Source organism: Rhinopithecus bieti, unplaced genomic scaffold (genome assembly GCF_001698545.2).
Source record: "Rhinopithecus bieti isolate Rb0 unplaced genomic scaffold, ASM169854v2 scaffold_20069, whole genome shotgun sequence".
Classification (NCBI taxonomy): domain Eukaryota; kingdom Metazoa; phylum Chordata; class Mammalia; order Primates; family Cercopithecidae; genus Rhinopithecus; species Rhinopithecus bieti.
In genome coordinates this window covers 860978-882668 of record NW_016809702.1, presented here as the reverse complement: position 1 = coordinate 882668, position 21691 = coordinate 860978, and the positions used below count along the sequence as shown (strand labels likewise).

Sequence of the window (21691 nt, the reverse complement as noted above, 5' to 3'; positions counted from 1 at the left end):
ATGCTCTTGCTTGGCGAAAGAGGTTTTACGTTCAGAATATTAAAAGGGACCCCGAGGACAAAGCACGATCTCGGAAAATAAGATCACATCCCCAAAGAACTAGAAAGACAACCGAGACAAGCTTGCAGACTCCTACGCTTCTGCCCGAGTCCCGGGCTTGAGCGCGCTGCTGCAGCGCGACAGGGGCGGGGCCACGGCCGTAAAGCAGCCCCCGAGACCACGTGGCCTCCGAGCAGCTCAGGGCGACCTTGGGTCTGCGGGTTATGGCCGGTCCTTTGCACGGCGGTCGGGCCCGGGCCCTGGACCTGCTCCGGGGCCTGCCGCGTGTGAGCCTGGCCAACTTAAAGCCGAATCCTGGCTCCAAGAAACCGGTAAATGGGTAGTGGCGGTGCGGGGAAGCGCTGGGGACCCGGGCGATGAAAGCGGCGGCCCTTCTCTCCCTGTCATTAGGAGAACTGCCCTTTCTGGGAGGGTATTGGGATGAACGTAGGGTTGCCTCGTGCCTGTTCTCCCTTACTGCCCAGAGGGAAATCTTTCCACGTGCACCCAGTTCTTTTTTTTTTTTCCCCCCGAAACGGAGTCTTGCGCTGTCGCCCAGAAACAATTCTGCCTCAGCCTCCCGTGTAGCTGGGATTACAGGCGCCCGCCACCACGCCCGGCTAATTTTTGTATTTTTAGTAGAGAGGTGGTTTCACCGCGTTGGCCAGGCTGGTTTTGAACTGCTGACCTCGTGATCCGCCCGCCGTGGCCTCCCTAAGTGCTGGGATTACAGGCGTGAGCCACTGCGCCCGGCCGCACCCAGTTAAGGTTATGTTTAAAAGCGTAAAGATATTAGGCGGAGAAGCCTACTCGCAGAAACTACAAAGTCATTGTGTCATTCAAAATTGGGTTTAAAATGAAGTGCTTTCCCCGTGTATGTTTTGTTCATTGGAAAAGATCTGAATCGCAGCTGTCCCTTCTGCAGTTCACTAAATACAGCTAGAAAAGCTGTTAGTTGACAGTGTACTGTCATTGTAACAGTCAATTCGTTGCTTTCGTGAAATGACAGGAAGTAAATTAAGGAAAAGATTTTCTTCAACAAATTAGTTTTCAAATAAAATTACAGGTTTATGAATAAACTTTGCATATTTACAATTAATTTCAAAATAAAAAGTTCTTCACTATCATTTAAAATGTTGTGGATATTTAATTCTAGGATTTTTTTTCAGTTTCAGCCTATTACAAAAACCTAATCCCCATCCCAACCTTTACTTTTTGCTTTTGAAATACGCTTGGACTTTGGTTACAAGAATTAGCTATGTCTTTAGAGGCAAAGATGCTAACAGAGTGTGTGGACCTTTGAGCAATTAGGACATGCTTATATCACACAATAGTGTTAGCTAGCACTGGTCGGTTGGATGAATGAATAGCATAACAAAAAGTGAAGAGCTGAAATGCAGTTTTTAGAAATGCATCTGAAATTCATAAAATTCTCTTCTTTCCTTGTAGGAGAGACGACCAAGAGGTCGGAGAAGAGGTAGAAAATGTGGCAGAGGCCATAAAGGAGAAAGGCAAAGAGGAACCCGGCCCCGCCTGGGCTTTGAGGGAGGCCAGACTCCATTTTACATCCGAATCCCAAAATACGGGTTTAACGAAGGACATAGGTAAGGTTGCTTTGCTTTTTAAAAGTACAGGTCCCCAATTTCCATTAAAAAGCACCTAAATAATAGTTTGGTAGAAATTTTGGTGGAAATTTTAAATTCACTTTGAAGCAAACTTTTGCTACTGTTCCCCTGAACCATTTTTTGGTAATGAAATTTGGCCTGGATTATTAAAAGGAAAAAAGCCCAGACATTGCACTCAGACCTGCAAAATGGAGATTCTAATGCCTGCTCTAATGGTTATTTAAGAGAATTAGCAATAATAGTATATGTAAAAATCTGGCCCACTGTAGTCACCTAATAAATGATAACTACATTATTACTTTGAGCTCCATAGTAAGTTAAATTTTCTACAGATTTATTTGTGTAAATAAGTGAAGTAAATGCTTAGAGAGGAAAATAATTTTTAGTGGAACAAAGGTGGTACAGGTTTCATTACCCAAAACCAAGCAATATTGCATGTTTGTGTTATGCTCAAGAGGATTTTATTTAGTCAAATAATTAAAATGGGTAGAGGAAAATACAAGACAAAGCTTTGAGTTGATTTGGAGAAGTTACAGGAAGATGAGAGTTTTCCAACTCTTACATTCTTGTTTTACAGTTTCAGACGCCAGTATAAGCCTTTGAGTCTCAATAGGCTGCAGTATCTGATTGATTTGGGTCGTGTTGATCCTACTCAACCTATTGACTTAACCCAGCTTGTCAATGGGAGAGGTGTGATCATCCAGCCACTTAAAAGGGATTATGGTGTCCAACTGGTTGAAGAGGTAAGTCTTGATTAGATCTTTTTGTGTTATATAGGAGTATTTTTTTTTTTTTTTTTAAGACGGAGTCTTGCTCCGTTGCCTGATCTGGAGTGCAGTGGTGCAATGTCGGCTCCTGCAACCTCCACCTCACGGGTTTAAGTGATTCTCCTGCCTCAGCCTCCTGAGTAGCTGGGATTACAGGCACCCACGACCACGCCCAGGTAATTTTATTTATTTTTAGTAGAGACAGGGTCTCAATATGTTGGCCAGGCTGATCTTGAACTGCTGACCTCAACTGATCTGCTCACTTCGGTCTCCCAAAGTGCTGGAATTACAGGCGTGAGCCACCACACCTGGCCTGTAGAAGGATATTTTTGATTTTCAGATAATCAATACTCTACCCCCTTTATTTTTATCTCATTTGTGTTTATAACCGTTATGTAGTGGTGATGGCTGTGGTTTTGGACAGCTGTCATGCTATCATGGCAGGGCTCTGTCCCTTGGTCCTGGAATGCCCTTCTGCGTATCTGTAAAGCTTGCCCCCTCCTTTTTTTTTTTTTTTTTTTTTTGAGATGGAGTCTTGCTCTGTTTTTTTTTTTGAGATGGAGTCTTGCCCAGGCTAGTGTGCAGTGGTACAATCTCGGCTCACTGCAACCTCTGCCTCCCGGGTTCAAGAGATTCTCCTGCCTCAGCCTCCTGAGTAGCTGGGACTACGGGCACGTGCCACCACACCTGGCTAATTTTTTATATGTTTAGTAGAGATGGAGTTTCGCTATATTGGCCAGGCCTTCTTGAACTCCTGACCTCGTGATCCAGCCACTTCCGCTTCCCAGAGTTCTGGGATTACAGGTGTGAGCCACCGTGCCTGGTGCCCCCTTACTTCTTTTTGTTCTCTGTTTGAATGTCAGCATATCAGGAAGATCTTTTTTTTTTTAATAGAGACAGAATCTCACTCTGTCTCCCAGGCTGGAGTACAATGACACGATCTCAGCTCACTGCCAACCTCTGCTGCTCAGGTTCAAGCTATTCTCATGCCTCAGCCTCCTGAGTAGGTGTGACTACAGGCACGTGCCACCACGTCTGGCTAATTTATTTTTAGTAGAGATGGGGTTTTGCTATGTTGGCCAGGCTGTTCTCAAACTCCTGACCTCAGGTGATCTGCCTCAGGTGATCCACCTCAGCTTCCCAAAGTGCTGGGATTACAGGTGTGAACCACCCCGCCCGGCCAGGAAGGTCTTTTTTGAGAGGCTTTTTAAAAGAGTACTTTCCCTGCTTCAGGAATCACACTGTTTCCTTTACTCTGCCCAAAGTGTTTTTCTTTGAATATATATGAACACTTGACATTTATTACCAAGTTATGCCTTTGTTTTCATTGTCTTCCTCACTAGAATATAAGCTCCCTTGAGGGCAGGTGCTTTGATTCATTGCTTTACTTTCTTCTTTCTTTTTTTTGGTATCTCGCTCTGTGGCCCAGGCTGGAGTACAGTGGTGTCATTTCAGCTCACTGCAACCTCTGTCTCCTGAGTTCAAGCGATTCTCCTGCCTTAGCTTCCCGAGTAGCTGGGATTACAGGCACCTGCCACCAGGCCCAGCTATTTTTTCTGCCTCTTTTTTTTTTTTTTGGAGACGTAATCTCACTCTGTCACCCAGGCTGGAGTGCAATGGCATGATCTCGACTCACTGCGATCTCCACCTCCCAGGTTCAAGCGATTCTCTTGTCTCAGCCTTCCAAGTAGCTGGAATTACAGGCATGCACCACCAAGCCAGGTTAATTTTGTATTTTTAGTAGAGACAGGGTTTCACCATGTTGGTCAGGCTGTTCTTGAACTCCTAACCTCAGGTGATCCGCTTGCCTCGGCCTCCCAAAGTGCTGGGATTACAGACGTGAGCCACTGTTGGCCAAATTTTTTGGACGTTGTTAATCAACTACTGTTTGCCAATAATACAGTTGTATAGGTAAGTTAGTGTCCACTAGAGGGAAGCATATGTTTATGAAAAAACCTTTCAGATTCCTTTGAAAAAGTGAACTGTATGGATAAAAACTTTCCAAATAAAGTAATTTGAAAAGAGAATACCAAATACAAGATTAAGCCTCAGTATTCTACCCTGGGTGTGTATAAGGAAATACACATGTAACTTAACATATGGAAATCCATGACCTCATCAGCCCTTAAACTGCACATCCCAACATCCTTAGGTGTTGTCTATTAGATTAGCAAAAATAACCGTGAAAACTGTACCCCAGGGCACTGGTTGAGTAAGTGCGATTACACATCATTTATAGCTCTGTTAACTGACTGACTTCTGTGATTTCAGATTTGCAGTAAATAGTGAATAATAAGACAGTTTTGATCCTTTAGCACAAAATTATCAATTTGGAAATGTATGTTCTCAAGGAAAAGCGAAATGAAAGAAACCTGATATAAAGACAGTCCTAAAAATGCTATTTATACTACTGAAAATACTGGAACTGACACCAATTCCCCAAAATAGGGAGATGGTTAAGCAAGCTATAGATGACTTAAAAATCACAAATGATACAGCAAGACCCTATTTTATTGAATCAAAGGTACTGTTGATTTTAAACACACACCAGTATTAGATATAAAAAAAGTGTGAAAATGCATCTTAGAATTTATGGAATATTTTTGAAATACATGAAAAATTAGTCATTAATAGAAGGAGCTAAACTGGGAGCCAGTTTGTTTCAGCTTCATGAAAACTTTCTATTGCCATAGAGTGGTAATGCTGCCATCTTTTGTTTTATCAGAATCTGCTTTGAAATTAGAGAAAATATAGCACATGCTAACTGTGACCAAAATTTAACTTTTGGAGTTCAGAACTACATTTTCTTTTTTTTTTCCTTCTTTTTTATTTTATTTTTTGAGATGGAGTCTTGCTCTGTTGCCCATGCTGCAGTGCAATGGCACGATCTGGACTCACAGCAACCTTCACCTCCACCTCAGGTTTAAGCCATTCTCCTGCCTCAGCCTCCCAAGTAGCTGGGATTACAGGCACGTGCCACCGTGCCCGGCTAATTTTTATATTTTTTAGTAGAGATGGGGTTTTAACATGTTGGCCAGGCTGGTTTCAAACTCCTGACATTAAGTAATCTGCCCTCCTTGGCCTCCCAAAGTGCTAGGATTACAGGCATGAGTCACTGCGCCTGTGCATTTTCTAGTGTTGACTATTCTAGGAAAAATTTGGAGAGGTTTTTTTTTTTTTCTTTTTTTCCAGCTTAGAGGCTATAATAAAGTCAATATTGAATGCAAAGTGAAATTTCTATTGTCTTCTCTTTTTTGCCCTAGTGAGGCCAACTTCTCCAAAGCTCAGATTTTGTCAGATATTCTGTTCTTCCGTCTGCTCCAGCCTGCATGTTCCCCTGTTTAACCTCCTGCTGGCCTCTTACTTACTTAGGGATAAGGAAGATTAGTTTTTATCTATGACAGCATAATGTTGTGGTTAAAAATACAGATGCTATGACTAGACTCCCTGGATTAGAATCCTTGCTTTGTGACCTTGGGCATATTACTTAACTTCTCTGTGCCTTGGTATTTCCATCTATGAAGTCGAGATAGCAATAATCCTATCATAAGGTTGTTATGAGGATGAAGCAGCCTGCTATTAATGAAGTACCAGGAGTGAATGCTTAGTAGGTGTACATAAAATGGAAATATAGTCAGTCTTACCTACACGGATTGAAAATTGGTAAAACAAGGTAGCCTAAATAAAATGTTAAAAAGAAAAAAAGTGATAGGACCTCAAAGTAGAGATATTTAAAATAGGAATTATAGTCGTCCCTTAGGATTGGTTCCAGGACCACCTCCTCTTACTACAATCCAGATAATCAAGTCTCTAAGATGGCCTAGTATTTGCATATAACCTGCCACATCCTCCCATATACTTTAAATCATCTCTAGATTACCTGTAATACCTAATATTAGGTTGGTGCACAAGTAATTGCGTCTTTTGCCATTGAAAGTAATGTAAATACTATATAAATAGTTGTTATACTATATTTAAAAAAGAATTGTTTTCTTATTATTGTATTATTATTATTATTTTGAGATGGCGTCTTGCTCTGTCACCTAGACTGGAGTGCAGTTGTGCGATCTCAGCTCATTGCAGCCTCTGCCTCCCGGGTTCAAGTGATTCTCCTGCCTCAGCCTCGAAGTAGCTGGGATTACTGGTGCCCGCCATCATGCCCAGCTACTTTTTGTATTGTAATAGAGACGGGGTTTCACCATGTTGCCCAGGCTGGTCTTGAACTCCTGACCTCAGGTGATCTTCTTGCCTTGGCCTCCCAAAGTGCTGTGATTACAGGCATGAGCCACTGCACCTGGCCTTATTTTATTTTTATTTTTATTTGAGATGGAGTTTCACTCTTGTAGCCCAGGCTGGAGTGCAATGGCGTGATCTTGGCTCACTGCAACCTCCCCCTGGCTGGGTTCAGGCGATTCTCCTGCCTCAGCCTCCTGAGTAGCTGGGACTACAGGTGCGCGGCACCATACCCAGCTAATTTTTTGTATTTTTACTAGAGACGGGGTTTCTCCATGTTGGGCAGGCTGGTCTCGAACTCCTGACCTCAGGTGGTCCACCCGCTTTGGCCACCCAAAGTGCTGGGATTATAGGTGTGAACTACTGCGCCCAGCCTTATTTTTTATTATTACTTTTTTCCAAAAATTATCTATCCAAGTTGGTTGACTCACAGATGTGGAACCCACAGATATGGAGGGCTAACTGTACTGTTACATTATAGGCACTTCGGAGGGAAAAATACTATTTATAAAGGAAGCTTGACATAATTAATTTACTTTTAGCCAAGCTGTTTACCAACAGACTGTTTTGACATATTTCAGGGTGCTGACACCTTTACGGCGAAAGTTAATATTGAAGTACAGTTGGCTTCAGAACTGGCTATTGCTGCCATAGAAAAAAATGGTGGTGTTGTTACTACAGCCTTCTATGATCCAAGAAGTCTGGGTAAGCTTGTTCCATGGTCATTTTCTTCTTTTTCTCTTTGTCTTATATTGGCTACTACTTTTAAATTACTTACTGAATGGCAAATGTTGGTAGTAGTTTGGATGTAGTATTTGATCTACATCTACCATATGGATTATTATGATTTAAAGAATACAGCATGTTGCTGACACAAATACCAAGGGCAAAAAAGGCTCTCAGCCCCTCCCCTGAACTGCAGAACTGCATCTGCCTGCCTGGCAAATTCTCTTGAATGTCTAGCAGGGACCTAAAAGGTAGCATGTCTCATGTCTGAAATGTCTCTTTTCTCTCTCTTTTTTTAAGACAGAGTCTTGCTCTGTCGCCCAGGCTGCAGTGCGCGATCTCTGCTCACTGCAATCTCCGCCTCCCAGGTTCAAGCGATCCTCCTGTCTCAGCCACCGGAGTAGTTGGGGTTACAGGTGCCCGCCACCACACCCAGCTAATTTTTATATTTTGGGTAGAGACAAGTTTCACCATGTTGTCAAAGCTGGTCTCGAACTCTTGACCTCAAGTGATCCGCCCTTCTCAGCCTCCCAAAGTGCTGGGATTACAGGTGTGAACCACCACACCCAGCCCCTCTTTTCTCTTTTACCTCAGCCTGGCTCATCTTGTAGTCTTCCCTATGTAAGTAAATGACAAGTCCATCCAAAATTTGGAGTCCTGAACTTTTTCTTTTATGCCCTAATAAATCTTTTGAGTTGTTTCTTCAAACTATCCACATGTGACCACTTCTCCAGCTACTACTGCCAGTCTGTCCTAACCACTGTCCTCTTGCCTGGATGACTGTGGGCCTTCAGGTGGCCTTTCTGTTGTTGTTTCCATCTGCAGTGGAGTGACGTGGCACGAGATTCCTTTTACAGCATGGACTATCACTCCTTTGCACAAAACCTTCAGTGGTGTCCACGCTGCTCCTACAAGGCTGGCTGTGATCTGCACCAGCTCTTGTCCCTCCTGATGTTCCCCTGCTCCCTCCGTTCCCTTACTGGCCACCTGCTTTGGATTTCCTCCACACTCCGAGCCCTGTGTACTATGTACTTTCAGCCTCGACCTCTGCTGTTCCCCCTGCCTGGAGCTTCCCCCACCTGGAATATTCATGGCTTTGGGCCCCATTGTTCCGGATCTCTGCTTATTAGGAGATCTTTCTCACCTGTACTAAAAAAAGAGCATATGTACACACATGCACATGTGTAGTGTGCACATGCACACACACACATGCACAGGCACATCCTGTCCCCTTGCCCTGCATTGTGTTTGACCCTGGCGGCTATCACCAGCTGACAAAGTATAAGTTCATTTCTCTCTCTCCGTTCATTCTTTCTTTCCCATCTCTCAGGATGATGGAGACCTTTTGCTACCTGCTGTATCTCCTGCACATAGAACGATGCCTGGTATCTGGAAGAGACTCACTTAAATTTTGTTGAATAAATTAATTGGATTTTTCAAGTTGCAGAGATGACAACCAAATGTAACTTGTTGACTAAATGCTTTACAAAGGATTCTTTGGTGCTTTTACATTCAAATGGGAGTTAAACATTTCCTGGCCAAATTGCATGATTAGAAGAAAATTCTTTGAAAATTAATATATAAAAAGGAAAAAGGGAAGGCTTTGTGTCGTCTGTATGTAGAGTTTGAAACAAATACCTACCATTTCCTTTTTCCCATAATTGAAAGCTTTTAAAAAATATTCATCAAAGGCTGGGCGCAGTGCCTCACGCCTGTAATCCCAGCACTTTGGGAGGCCGAGGTGGGTGGATCACATGAAGTCAGGAGTTGTAGACCAGCCTGGCCAACGTGGTGAAACCCCATCTCTACTAAACATACAAAAATTAGTGGGGTGTGGTGGCGGGCGCATGTAATCCCAGCTACTCGGGAAGCTAAGGCAGGAGAATCCCTTGAACCTGGGAGCAGAGGTTGTAGTGGGCTGAGATCGCGCCACTGCACTCCAGGCTGGGTGACAGAGTGAGACTGTCTCAAAAAAAAAAAAAGAAAAAAATTCGCTAACGTGGTGATTCCATTTTCCCTCTTGTTTATTATAGATGAGCATCTTTTCTTATTTTGGTCTGTCACTCAGTTTTTAGGGTGAGCTGCTTCAAATATGAAAACCAGTATTTTTCTTGAAAAGAGTCACAGACATTTTGGAAGGACTTTGCGTTAGTGTGTTTTTCAGTCATTGTTACCACAATGTGGTGGTGGCGTTCGTTCTCTAGCCAGATGCCCTCCGCCACCCTGAGCTGGCATCTTCGGAGGCACCCTCAACCTTGATGCTCTTGTGCGTGGCTCTCTCCAGCAGCTCTGCGGGTTGTCCCAGGAGCTTTTTATTTAAAAAGTAATAAATCCAATCACAGGTTTATCACTTAGTAATTTTGGCTCTGAATACTTTACTTTGTTGTGCTTTAGTTTTCCAAGTTATAGAACATTTTTAATTTTTTTTGCACTATGGTCTCACTCTGTCATCCAGGCTGGAATGTAGTGGTGTGATCAAGACTGACTGCAACCTCCAACTCCTGGGCTCAAGTGATCCTCCTACCTCAACCTCATGAGTAGCTGGGACTACAGGTGTATGCCACCATGCCTGGCTAATTTGATTTTTATAAAGATGGGGATCTCACTGTGTTGCCCATGCTGGTCTCAAACTCCTGGTTTCAAGTGATCCTTCTGCCTCAGCCTCCCAAAGTGGTGGGATTATAGGTGTGAGCCACCATGTCGGGCCAGAATTTTTTTTTTTCTCTTTTCGTTTGAGATGGTCTTGCTCTCTCAGGCTGGAGTGCAGTTCCACTCACTGCAACCTCAAACTCCTGGGCTCAAATCCTCCCACCTAGGCTCCCTGAGTAACTGGGACTACAGGTGTCTGTCGCCACGCTAGTTTTTTTTTTGTTTTGTGTTTTGTAGAGATGAGGTCTCACTATGTTGCTCAGGATGGTCTTGAACTCCTGGGCTCAAGCAATTCTCCTACCTGCCAAGGTGCTGGCATTAAAAGCATCAGCCATTGTGCCTGGCCTACAAACTTCTTTCTTAAATATATTTTGAAGATACTTTCTTGATGATTCAAGGACATCCAGTATTTACTTACCCTCTGTTGTAGGTGAAATAGGTAGGATGGTTTATCCAGAGCATGACCTGGCTTTAGGTGGCTCTGCTTTCTAATTCTTGGTCTTGACCCTTAGCAAATAGCTTCCAGTTCTTCTTTCTGTGAGTGGCCTGCCCGGAGTACCTCTTAATCGCCATTTCTCATTTGCCCTGTTTGGAGATACTGCTAGGTAATGCAGTATATTAGAGCTGTATAAAACAGCTGTCATATTCTTACATTCAGCAAACAGCCAGTGGCTAGTGTTTGCTAGATACTGTTCCAGCTGATGGAGAGACGGTAGTGCAAGAGTCGAAAGTCCCTTCCTGGCTGGGTGCAGTGGCCTCACACCTGTAATCCCAGCACTTTGGGAGGCCAAGTCAGGTGGATCACCTGAGTTCAGGAGTTCGAGATCAGCCTGGCCAACATGGCAAAACCCCATCTCTACTAAAAATACAAAAATTAGCTGAGCATGGTGGTGCATGCCTGTAATCCCAAGTAGGTTGAGGCAGGAGAATCACTTGAGTCTGGGAGGTGGAGGTCACAGTGAGCCGAGATCATGCCACTGTACTCTAGCCTGGGTGACAGAGCGAGACTTTGTCTCAAAAAAAAAAAAAAAAAAATCTCCTTCACAGAGCTTATACCCTGGTGGGTGATAGTTAACATCTGTCTCATTGTATACCAAATACTATACATGTGTGAATGGATTCCATGGATTAAATCAGGTAAACTTTGTAATTGCTCTGTGACATATGTACTATTATTTTAAGGTTCTCAGTAATTTCCTTAGTACTGTTTTGATTTCTGTAACTGGCTTTGGTTAAGGGTGCATTGCTAACACATGATGAGTAGAGTGTCAGTTGTATTCATACAGTTATCTATTTGTGTAATTGTTTTCTAAGCTATCTAAAGGCCCTCTGGCATCTGTGATATCTTGTGTGTAGGCCTTTTTTTCACTCTCACTTTCAGAACACATGTCTCGGGTATTTAAAATGTTTAAAAACAGAACTGGGGCTATGCAGCATTCCTTGGTTCGTTTCACATAAAATTTCTTTGCCAGCTCTTTGGTTAAGATAACTCATTTTAGTAAAATTGGTTTTCCAGAAATCTTAATACTTCTTAATTTCTAAACAAGATCCATATAAGCATTTTTGGAGTCTTCATGGTTCTTTGACTTGCCATTTGGACACCTCGGTTTTCTGTTTTAGGACTTCCTACTAGTGGTATGGGCAGTGGGACTCCATCTTGCTCTAACACACTATAGGCAGTATGCCATAAAAATGTTTTGTGTTTTAACATGGGGCTTAAATACAATGTTACCAATGTTTAGAAATTCATTAATCATTGGTAACCCAGGGGAGTAACTTTGCCTCTCAAGATGCAAACTATTGAAAATGAAGCATTTCCATTTGCTTACGTAAGACAAGCATATATAATAAAAAGTTCTTGGAATTAAGTTCTCATCTCACTAATATTTAGAAATTAGTAATTGGCCGGGTATGGTTGCTTATGCCTGTAATCCCAGCACTTTGGGAGGCCCAGGTCGGTGGATCACCTGAGGTCAAGAGTCCTAGACCAGCCTGACAACATGGTGAAACCCGTCTTTAGTAAAAATACAAAATGATTCGGGCGTGGTGGCACATGCCTGTAATCCCAGCTACTCGGGAGACTGAGGCAGGATAATTGCTTGAACCCGTGAGGCAGAGGTTGCAGTGAGCCGAGATGGTGCCATTGCACTCCAGCCTGGGCAACAAGAGTGAAGCTCCGTCTCAGAAATAAATAAATAAAAATTAATAATCGAGAAACTCTGTAACATCTCTATGTTACAGTGTTACATCTCTATGTTAGAGTTACATCTCTAGGTATATCTATGAGCTAATATTTGCATCTCACTTTTTAAATTTAAATTTTCTTTTAGACATTGTATGCAAACCTGTTCCATTCTTTCTTCGTGGACAACCCATTCCAAAAAGAATGCTTCCACCAGAAGAACTGGTGCCGTATTACACTGATGCAAAGAATCGTGGGTACCTGGCGGATCCTGCCAAATTTCCCGAAGCACGACTTGAACTCGCCAGGAAGTATGGTTATATCTTACCTGATATCACTAAAGATGAACTCTTCAAAATGCTCTGTACTAGGAAGGATCCAAGACAGATTTTCTTTGGTCTTGCTCCAGGATGGGTGGTGAATATGACTGATAAGAAAATCCTAAAACCTACAGATGAAAATCTCCTTAAGTATTATAGCTCATGAATTCCTGCCCAAGAAAGCAAGAAAGCAGAGTTGTTAAAGAGTACTGGAATAGGGGCTGAATGATCTATATTCCTCATTGCATTTTCCTTATGTATAATTTTCCAGATGGTGATGTTACTTTTCAATGTACTCATGTGTCTCATTTTCATCTAAAATTAAAATGGCAGGAAACAAGGACTGCATAGAGAAACTGAGTCTGTGTGGGTTCTGTCTCAAAGACATAAACTCCCTGATAGTCTATGGAAGGAAAATGACAACTATTTTAGAATATTTCTAGTTTGTTTTTTCAATGATCTTTTCATCCAGACCTTGTTACTGTTACAGACCAGAATGAATGCACAAGTGGAATGGGATTGACCTGTAGGCCTCCTCTGCCAAGATGAGAGCATATGGAATGAGTTGGTGACCCCTCTCTTAATCTGTAGCCTCAGGGAAACATGGCTACCCAGTGTCAAGATGGTAAACCCTCAACTCGAAGAGTAAGATCAGGACGTATGCTTAAGGTGTAAGGCTGAGGAGTAGCTGGTAGGCAGTATGTTTGCCAGCAACGTTGAAGGTGAGAGAAACAAAAATTACAAGTCAATTTGTTTTCTCAATTCTGTGGTAAAAGTGTTACAGGCAGGCCTTTGTTCTTAGAGCTCCCAAGATGGTGGCGGGCTGCCCCCAAGATGGTGGCGGGCTGCCCCCAAGATGGCAGCAAGCCTTTTCTTCTCCGGCCTGGGGTTCTTGGCCTCACAGATTCCAAGGAATGGAACCTTGGGCCATGTGGTGAGTGTTATAGCTCTATTAGAAGCCATGGGTCATGGAAGAGAACTGTGGAACCCAGTGACTAGTGTTCAGCTCGATTAGGATGAACCCTGGGCCCTTAGCCATGCAGGAACAATGGTGACCCTCTAGCCCGATCGGGAGCAGCAATGGGCACCTCGCTGGATCAGAAGCACAGTTGACACCCTGCCAGATCCAGAGGGGTGGAAGTCAATGGCAGGTGTGGGACAGCGATGAACAGCAGTGGTGGACGGCGAGCAGAAGCTCAGCTCAAGCTGTAACAAACACAGACCAGAAGAGTGTGCAGTTGCAAGACTTAATAGAATGAAAACAGAGCTCCCATGCAATGGGAGGTGACCCAAAGGGAGTTGCCCACTTGCTGCTCGAATGCCTGGGTTTATATCCCGATCATTGTCCCTCCCCCTGTACTCTCAGGCGATACATGATTTGACTATTTCTTTACCTCCCGCTCTTAACCTAATTTGTATTTTAGTGAGCCCTCTTTGCTACCTGATTGGTCAGGTGTGAGCTGAGTTACAAGCCTCATGTTTAAAGGTAGGTGGGGTCACCTTCCCCAGCTAGGCTTAGGAATTCCTAGTCGGCCTAGGAAATCCATCGAGTCCTGTCTCTCAAAAGTAGACAACCATGATTAAGCCATTAACATATTTTTCTTGAAGAAGGTAAATGTTCTAATATTAATTGATGTACTTTTACTTATCTCAGACATTGGAGACCTTTATCTTTCAGTCATTACAAATGATTTTGAAAAAATGGTTCAAATATTATATGAGCAATACAAACAATTGATAACCTGAGAATTAAGTTTAGTTCATGTAAAACATTCAGCAGTTAGTAAGTTTTTTTTTTTTTTCTTTTTTTTTTTGAGGCAGTCTCCCTGTGTTGCCCAGGATGAGTGCAGTGGTGCAATCTTGGCTTACTGCAAACCTCTGCCTCCTGGGCCAAGGGAGCAGTTTAGATTATTAGCTGCTGAAAGATACTTTATATCCAAATCTATGAAACCTTAATTTACATTGAGAAATTAAAGATTGATCTTGGAATAATTTTCATAATTACCTTCCACCAGTAGGATAAAATGATTTCCTAGGTATTTTCTTAAATAAAAATTTGAAAACCTCAAGGCAATGGCCATATTTTTTTTGTTTGCTTATCGATCTTCATATATTACTGGTTCTGAGATTCATTTACAAAATAATTTATGTACCAAGTTTATCTTTCAATTTTTTTTTTTTTTTGAGACGGAGTTTCTTTTGTTGCCCAGGCTGGAGAGTAACGGCATGAATCTCTCAGCTCACTGCAACCTCCCTGCTTCTGGTTCGAGTGATTCTCCTGCCTCAAGCCTCCTGAGTAGCTGGGGATTATGGCATGTGCCACCACGCCCAGCTAATTTTGTTTTTTAGTAGAGACAGGGTTTTTGCCATGTTGGCCAGGCTGGTCATCCGAACTCCTGACCTCAGGTGATATATCCGCCTTGACCTTGCAAAGTGCTTAGATTACAGGTATGAGCCACAGTGCCCTGCCTCTTTCAATTTTTATCCAGGATTATATAATTGACTTGTTATTAAACCATTCCTTAGTAGCCTAGGACTTGTAAAGAATCATGACTGGGACATTTCTTTTTTTTGTTTGTTGTGTTGTGGGGGTGGGGACAGAGTTTGTTCTTTTTTTTTTTTTTTTTTTTTTTTTTGAGGAACGGAGTCTGGCCTCTGTCGCCCAGGCCTGGAGGTGCGGTGGCCGATCTCAGCTCACTGCAAGCCCACTCCCAGGTTTCACGCCATTCTCCTGCCTCCGTCCAAGTAGCTGGACTACAGGCGCGCCCGCCTCGTCGCCTGCTTAGGTTTTTTGTATCTTTAGTAAGACCGGGGTTTCACCTGTATTAGCCAGGATGGTCCTCGATCCTCCTGACGCTTGTGAATTCGCCCTCTCGCCTCCTCTCCCAAAGTGCTGGGATTACAGGCTTGAGCCACCGCGCCCGGCCAGAGTTTTGTTCTTTTTGCCCAGGCTGGAGTGCAATGGCGTGATCTCAGCTCACTGCCACCTCCGCCTCCCGGGTTCAAATGATTCTCCTGCCTCAACCTCCCGAGTAGCTGGGATTACAGGTGCCTGCCACCACACCTGGCTAATGTTTTGTATTTTTAGTAGAGATGGGGTTTCACCATGTTGGCCAGGCTGGTCTGGAACTCTTCACCTCGGGTGATCTGCCTTGGCCTCCCAAAGTGTAGGATTTCAGGCGTGAGCCACCATGCCCAGCTGACCATCTTCTATGATAACACGAAATCCTGTGAATTTCAAAGGATAGGCAAAAATTTTAAAACGTGCTTTTATTTTTCAGATACCCAAGTGATGGAGTTGGTGTGTTAGTGCTCATTTTGGCTCCATTGATAGGATCCCCAAATCACAGTGCTTGAATGAGATAGTTTATTTTTCTCTCGCGCATGAAGAGCTGCCATCAGTTGAGGGCTGGTTGCTGGATCTGCTCCACAAAGTCTCAACCCGAGGCACCCTCATTCCTAGAGTGAGATGCTCATTTTCATGATCCAAGTGGGCAAAGAGCAAGCCTGCTTTTCCTAAGGAAGGTTCCACACAAAACCCTTGTTTTTCCTAAGGAAGGTTCCACACAAAACCCATTGGCCAGAACTTGGATGCAGTCCCATTATTTTGAAGGGTGTTGAAGCCTTTGGCCACTTCTGAGCTGAACTGAAAAATTCTATTATGGTGGCTGCATAAGAGAGTAGATGTATTAGACAACCAGGAAACGAATTGTCACCTGTGTTGGTATTGAAACCTCAACTCTGAAGTTAATTGACTCAACATTAGACAAACACAGGAAAAGTGCAGAATTATTTAATTCTATAGCATCTGGAATGCTAGGTTCAGTAAGTTATATAATAGCCAATAAGTTGATGATTAATCTTGATTTACAAAGTATTTTTGAAGAGTGATGATGTCAGAGGCATTTGAACCACAGGACTCCATCTTGAATAGGGGCTGGGTAAAAGACCTACTAGACTGCATTCCCAGGTGGTTAGGCATTCTTAGTCACAGGATGAGATAGGAAGTTGGCACGAGGTTCAGGTCACAAAGATCTTGCTGATAAAACAGGTTGTGGTAAAGATGCCAACGAAATCCCACCAAAACCAAGATGATGAAAGTGACCTCTGGTCGTCTCCACTGCTCCTTATACACTAATTATAATGCATTAGCATATGCTAAAAGATACTCCCACTACTCCGTGACAGTTTACAAATGCCATGGAAACGTCAGGAAGTTACCCTATATGGTCTAAAAAGGGGAGGAACCCTCAGTTCTGGGAATTGGCCACCCCTTTGCCAGAAAACTCATGAATAAGCCACCCCTTGGTTAGCATATAATCAACAACCATAAAAATAGTTAACCAGCAGCCCATGCTGCTACTCTGCATATAGAGTAGCCACTCTCTTATTCCTTTATTATTATTATTATTTTTGAGATGGAGTCTCGTTCTGTTGCCCAAGCTGGAGTGCAGTGGCGCGAACTTTGCTCACTGCAATCTCCGCCTCCCAGGTTCAAGCAATTCTCCTGCCTCAGCGTCCTGAATAGCTGGGACTACAGGCACCCACCACCATGCCCAGCTAATTTTTTGTATTTTTAGTAGAGACGGGGTTTCACCATGTTAGCCAGGATGGTCTTGATCTCCTGACCTCGTGATCCGCCTACCTCAGCCTCCCAGAGTGCTGGGATTACAGGCGTGAGCCCACCGTGCCCAGCCTCCTTTCTTAATAAATTTGCTTTCACTTTATGGACTCACCCCAAATTCTTGCCCAAGATTCAAGAACCTCTTGGGGTCTGGATCGCGACCCCTTTCCTGTAACAATGACAAAGCACAGGAAACTATCTGAGAAGAAGCATTCACTTTTTTCTGTGCCTGCTTTTAGTAGACATTTTTAACAATAAAGCCATCTTCCTGTGTTAGATATTTTAAAAGTCATATTTGAATATAACATGGAGGAAAAGAGAGGATAAGATATAGAGAAGGTTGCTAAGAAAAGTGCCAAGGTACAAAGAATGTGCTTTTGGCCAGGCATGGTGGCTCATGCCTGTAATCCCAGCACTTTGGAAGGCAGAGGTGGGTGGATCACCTGAGGTCAGGGGTTCGAGACCAGCCCGGCCAACATGGTGAAACCCCGTCTCTACTAAAAATACAAAAAAATTAGGCAGGCGAGGTGTCAGGTGCCTGTAATCCCAGCTACTTTGGGAGGTTGAGGTAGGAGAATCGAGCTTGGGAGACGGAGGTTGCAGTGAGCTGAAATTAAAAAAAAAAAAAAAAAAAGAATTCTTAGAATACAGTGAGATGAAGATAAAAAAAAATAGTGAAATGCCAGGAACTCTGTGTTATCAGGCCCGAGGGCCTCTTCTGCCTTTGTCAAGGGAGGGGCTCACCTTCTCTCCTTTCATACAACACATTTTCTGAGTATTTATTAGTGGGGTATTTAAACTGCGCTCCCTTAAGCCATTTAAAATGGAATCCATTAGACAAATCACTTTATCTTTTAGACTGTAAAATATAGTGACAAGCTTTGTAAAATAGGAGGACTGTGTAAAATGACCTCCAAAGTCTGTTGTAATACACTGATGATAAAGATGTTCCCTTGGGCTGAGGAAAACTTCTTTGACCTCAATCTATTTGCATAGAAATGAACTTCTTTAAATTTTAACACATCCTGTGTTCTGTATTCATGTAAGAGGTTCCATTTTTTTCATATCAGAGTGTAACTTACACTCTGGCTTTGCTCTAGCTAAGTTACTGCCTTGCCTTATTTGTGCTGCAGGAGGTTTTCCTTTTGTGATTCAGTTCACAATTGTACATTTGGAGGGACTGGTACTACCTCAACAGGAAAGGTTCTTAATGGGGAACAAGGGAGGAAGTTAGTCACCTAAAGATAGATTGCATAGGCAACAGCCTTCCAGGCTCAGAATGACCCTTGGGTTCCCTCCTCCATCCTCCAAGTAGAATGACTACACTACCCTGACAACAGTTATGGAAGGGAAGAGACAGTCAAACATTAGACTTACTTCACTGTCGTTGTCTTAGGTGGCCTACAGGTGAAAGGAAATTGGGATAGAATGATAAAGGGAAGAACGAAAACAGGAAACAGATGTCTGGTTATGAATAATGCTCAGATAGTACTTATGCAGTGAGTATGGGCTTAGTCACAAACAGCTGTATCCTGGTCTCAATATTAGAATTGTGCAGATAAGTTCTCAGCCAAAATAGGCACGTTCCACAGAATCCATCCATTCTATTTCATAAAGTTAATCCTCAAATTGCTGTATAACCGGGAGACTCAAGTTTGTTTTAACTACACAGCAACACTGGGCTCTATGACGGTGATATACCATGGCCCTTCTGCTGTGTACAAGGATAATGGGGCAGAGAATGTGCTAGCAGATGGTATTATTATCTTGTTAAGGGTTCATATCACTTGGAAATCTCAGAATAAAAGTAAGAATGCTTAAGTCTAGATTTTAGTCCTCTCATGGTATGTGGCTTCCAGTATACATGGCTAGTTTGCATCCAATCCATTGAGTTAATATGGATTTAATTTTTTTTTTTTTTTTTTTTTTTTTTTTTTTTTGAGACGGAGTCTCCCTCTATCGCCCAGGCTGGAGTGCAGTGGCACGATCTTGGCTCACTGCAATCTCTGCATTCCAGGTTCACGGCATTCTCCTGCCTCAGCCTCCCAAGTAGGTGGGACTACAGGTGCCCACCACCACGCCCCGCTAATTTTTTGTATTTTTTTAGTAGAGACGGAGTTTCACCGTGTTAGCCCAGATGGTCTCCATCTCCTGACCTCGTGATCCACCCGCCTCAGCCTCCCAAAGTGCTGGGATTAAAGGCATGAGCCACTACACCCGGCCTAAAATATTTTTTAACTCCTTAGAGAAATAATTGCTAGGGATTTCTTGTCTATTGAGTTCCTGGGTTTTCTTTTTTAAAAAATGCTACTCTCTATTCTTTGACAATGAGAGTGGCTCTACCATAGCCGGGGAAGATGTCAGATAACAGCAGTGTAACCCGATTTAGTTGGTGTCAGAGAATAAAGTGCGCTCTCTGATGTTAATACAGATCCCAGAATGGCTGCATTTTGATGCTTTACTGAAGAGACATAGCATGGTTGAAGTAGCACAGCTTCCATGTCACCAAACCTGGATTTGAATCCAGGCTCTGACAGCAGCTGTGTGACCTTGGGCACATCACGTAACTGCTGTGCTCTCCTCTATCTCACATGTGAAAGGGAGATAATCATACCCACCTCTGTGCTTCTGTGTTTGGGAGACTCAGTGAGGTTATTTGTGGGGAGACATGAAGCTCAGCCAGTTTGCAGAACCACCTGGAGCAATTTACTTGGGCTCAGATGCCAAGACTAGCTGTGTGACCTTGATATGTTACTTAACGTCTCTGCCTCAGTCTCACCATCTGAAAAATGGGGGATGATGAATCCTAATGCATATGGTTATGAGGACTGAAAGAAGTCAATATTTGAAAAGCACTTACCATAATGCCTGACACATAATTGCCTCTGTAAAGTGTTCACAAATCAAGTTTTGTTTTTTTTGTTGTTTGTCTGTTTTGGACAGAGTCTCACTCTGTCGCCAGGCTGGAGTGCAGTGGTGCGATCTCAGCTCACTGCAACCTCCGCCTCCCAGGTTCAAGCAATTCTCCTGCCTCAGCCTCCCGAGTAGCTGGGATTATAGGCACATGCCACCACACACGTCTAATTTTATATTTTTAGTAGAGACAGGGTTTCACCATGTTGGTCAGGCTGGTCTTGAACTCCTGACCTCAGGTAATCTACCTGCCTCAGCCTCCCAAAGTGCAGGGATTACAGGCGTGAGCCACCACACTCGACCTCACTTGGCATAATGTTTTGAAAGTTATCCACGTGGTGGCATGTTCCACTACCTCATTCTTTTTTATGGCCAACTAGCTTTCCATAGTGTGGAGTGTTTATGCATTCATCAGTTGGTGGACATGGGGTTGTTTCCATGGTGGGGCTATTATAAATAATGCTACTGTAAACATGTTTGCAAGTCTGTGTGTGAACATATGTTTTTATTTCTCTTGGGAAGATACTTAGCAGTGGAATTGCTGAGTAGATTAGCAAATTTATGTTTAACTTTTTTTTTTTTTTTTTTTTTTGAGACTATGTCTCACTGTGTCACCCAGGCTGGAGTGCAGTGGCACCATCTTGGCTCACTACAACCTTTGCCTCTCGAGTTCAAGCAGTTTCTTGAGGCCTTGGGATTACAGGTGTGTGCCACCATGGCCGAGGTAATTTTTTTTGTATTTTTAGTAGAAATGGGGTTTCACTATGTTGCCCAGGCTGGTCTCCAACTTCTGGCCTCAAGTGATCCACCTGCGTCAGCCTCCCAAAGTGCTGGGATTACAGGTGTGAGCCACCATGCCAGGCCCATGTTTGACTTTTAAAGAAACTGCCAAATTGTTTTCCAAAGTGGCTGCACCATGTTACTCCCCGACCAGCAATGAGCGTTTCTGTTTCTTAGATCCTTGCCAACATTTATTATTGTCTGTATTTTTGATGATAACCATTCTAGTCGGTGTGAAATGGCCTCTCATTGTGGGTTTGATTTGCATTTCACTAATAATGATGTGGAACATGTGGAACGAGAATAGCTTCTTGGCCATTTGTATGTAAGAGACTTCATATTCTTCTATGTACTTGAAATTTTATAAAGATAATTCTGATGATGACTGAGCATCCATATATGTAGGACATTTTAAAAGCTTTATCTGTTTATCTTATTTAATCCTCACCAGACCCTTTTATTTATGCCATTTTATAGGTGAAAAAAACTGAAGCACAGAGAGGTCAAGTATTTAGTATGAGGACATCTAGCTTGAAAGAAGTATTAGGGGCCGGGCGCGGTGGCTCAAGCCTGTAATCCCAGCACTTTGGGAGGCCGAGACGGGCGGATCACGAGGTCAGGAGATCGAGACCATCCTGGCTAACACAGTGAAACCCCGTCTCTACTAAAAAATACAAAAACTAGCCGGGCGAGGTGGCGGGCGCCTGTAGTCCCAGCTACTCGGGAGGCTGAGGCGGGAGAATGGCGTAAACCCGGGAGGCGGAGCTTGCAGTGAGCTGAGATCCGGCCACTGCACTCCAGTCCGGGCGACAGAGCGAGACTCCGCCTCAAAA

At 43.3% G+C, this 21691-nt stretch overlaps 1 protein-coding gene across 1 annotated transcript; it reads left to right on the top strand.

Annotated features, from left to right (window-relative positions):
• The first annotated feature begins 207 nt into the window (after window positions 1–207).
• Window positions 208–12897, top strand: MRPL15 (mitochondrial ribosomal protein L15). Its single transcript, XM_017890141.1, has 5 exons — window positions 208–371; window positions 1489–1643; window positions 2242–2407; window positions 7246–7369; window positions 12370–12897. The coding sequence occupies exons 1-5, from the start codon at window positions 264–266 to the stop codon at window positions 12705–12707; spliced, it is 891 nt and encodes a 296-aa protein (XP_017745630.1). The 5' UTR covers window positions 208–263; the 3' UTR covers window positions 12708–12897.
• Window positions 12898–21691: the final 8794 nt, after the last annotated feature.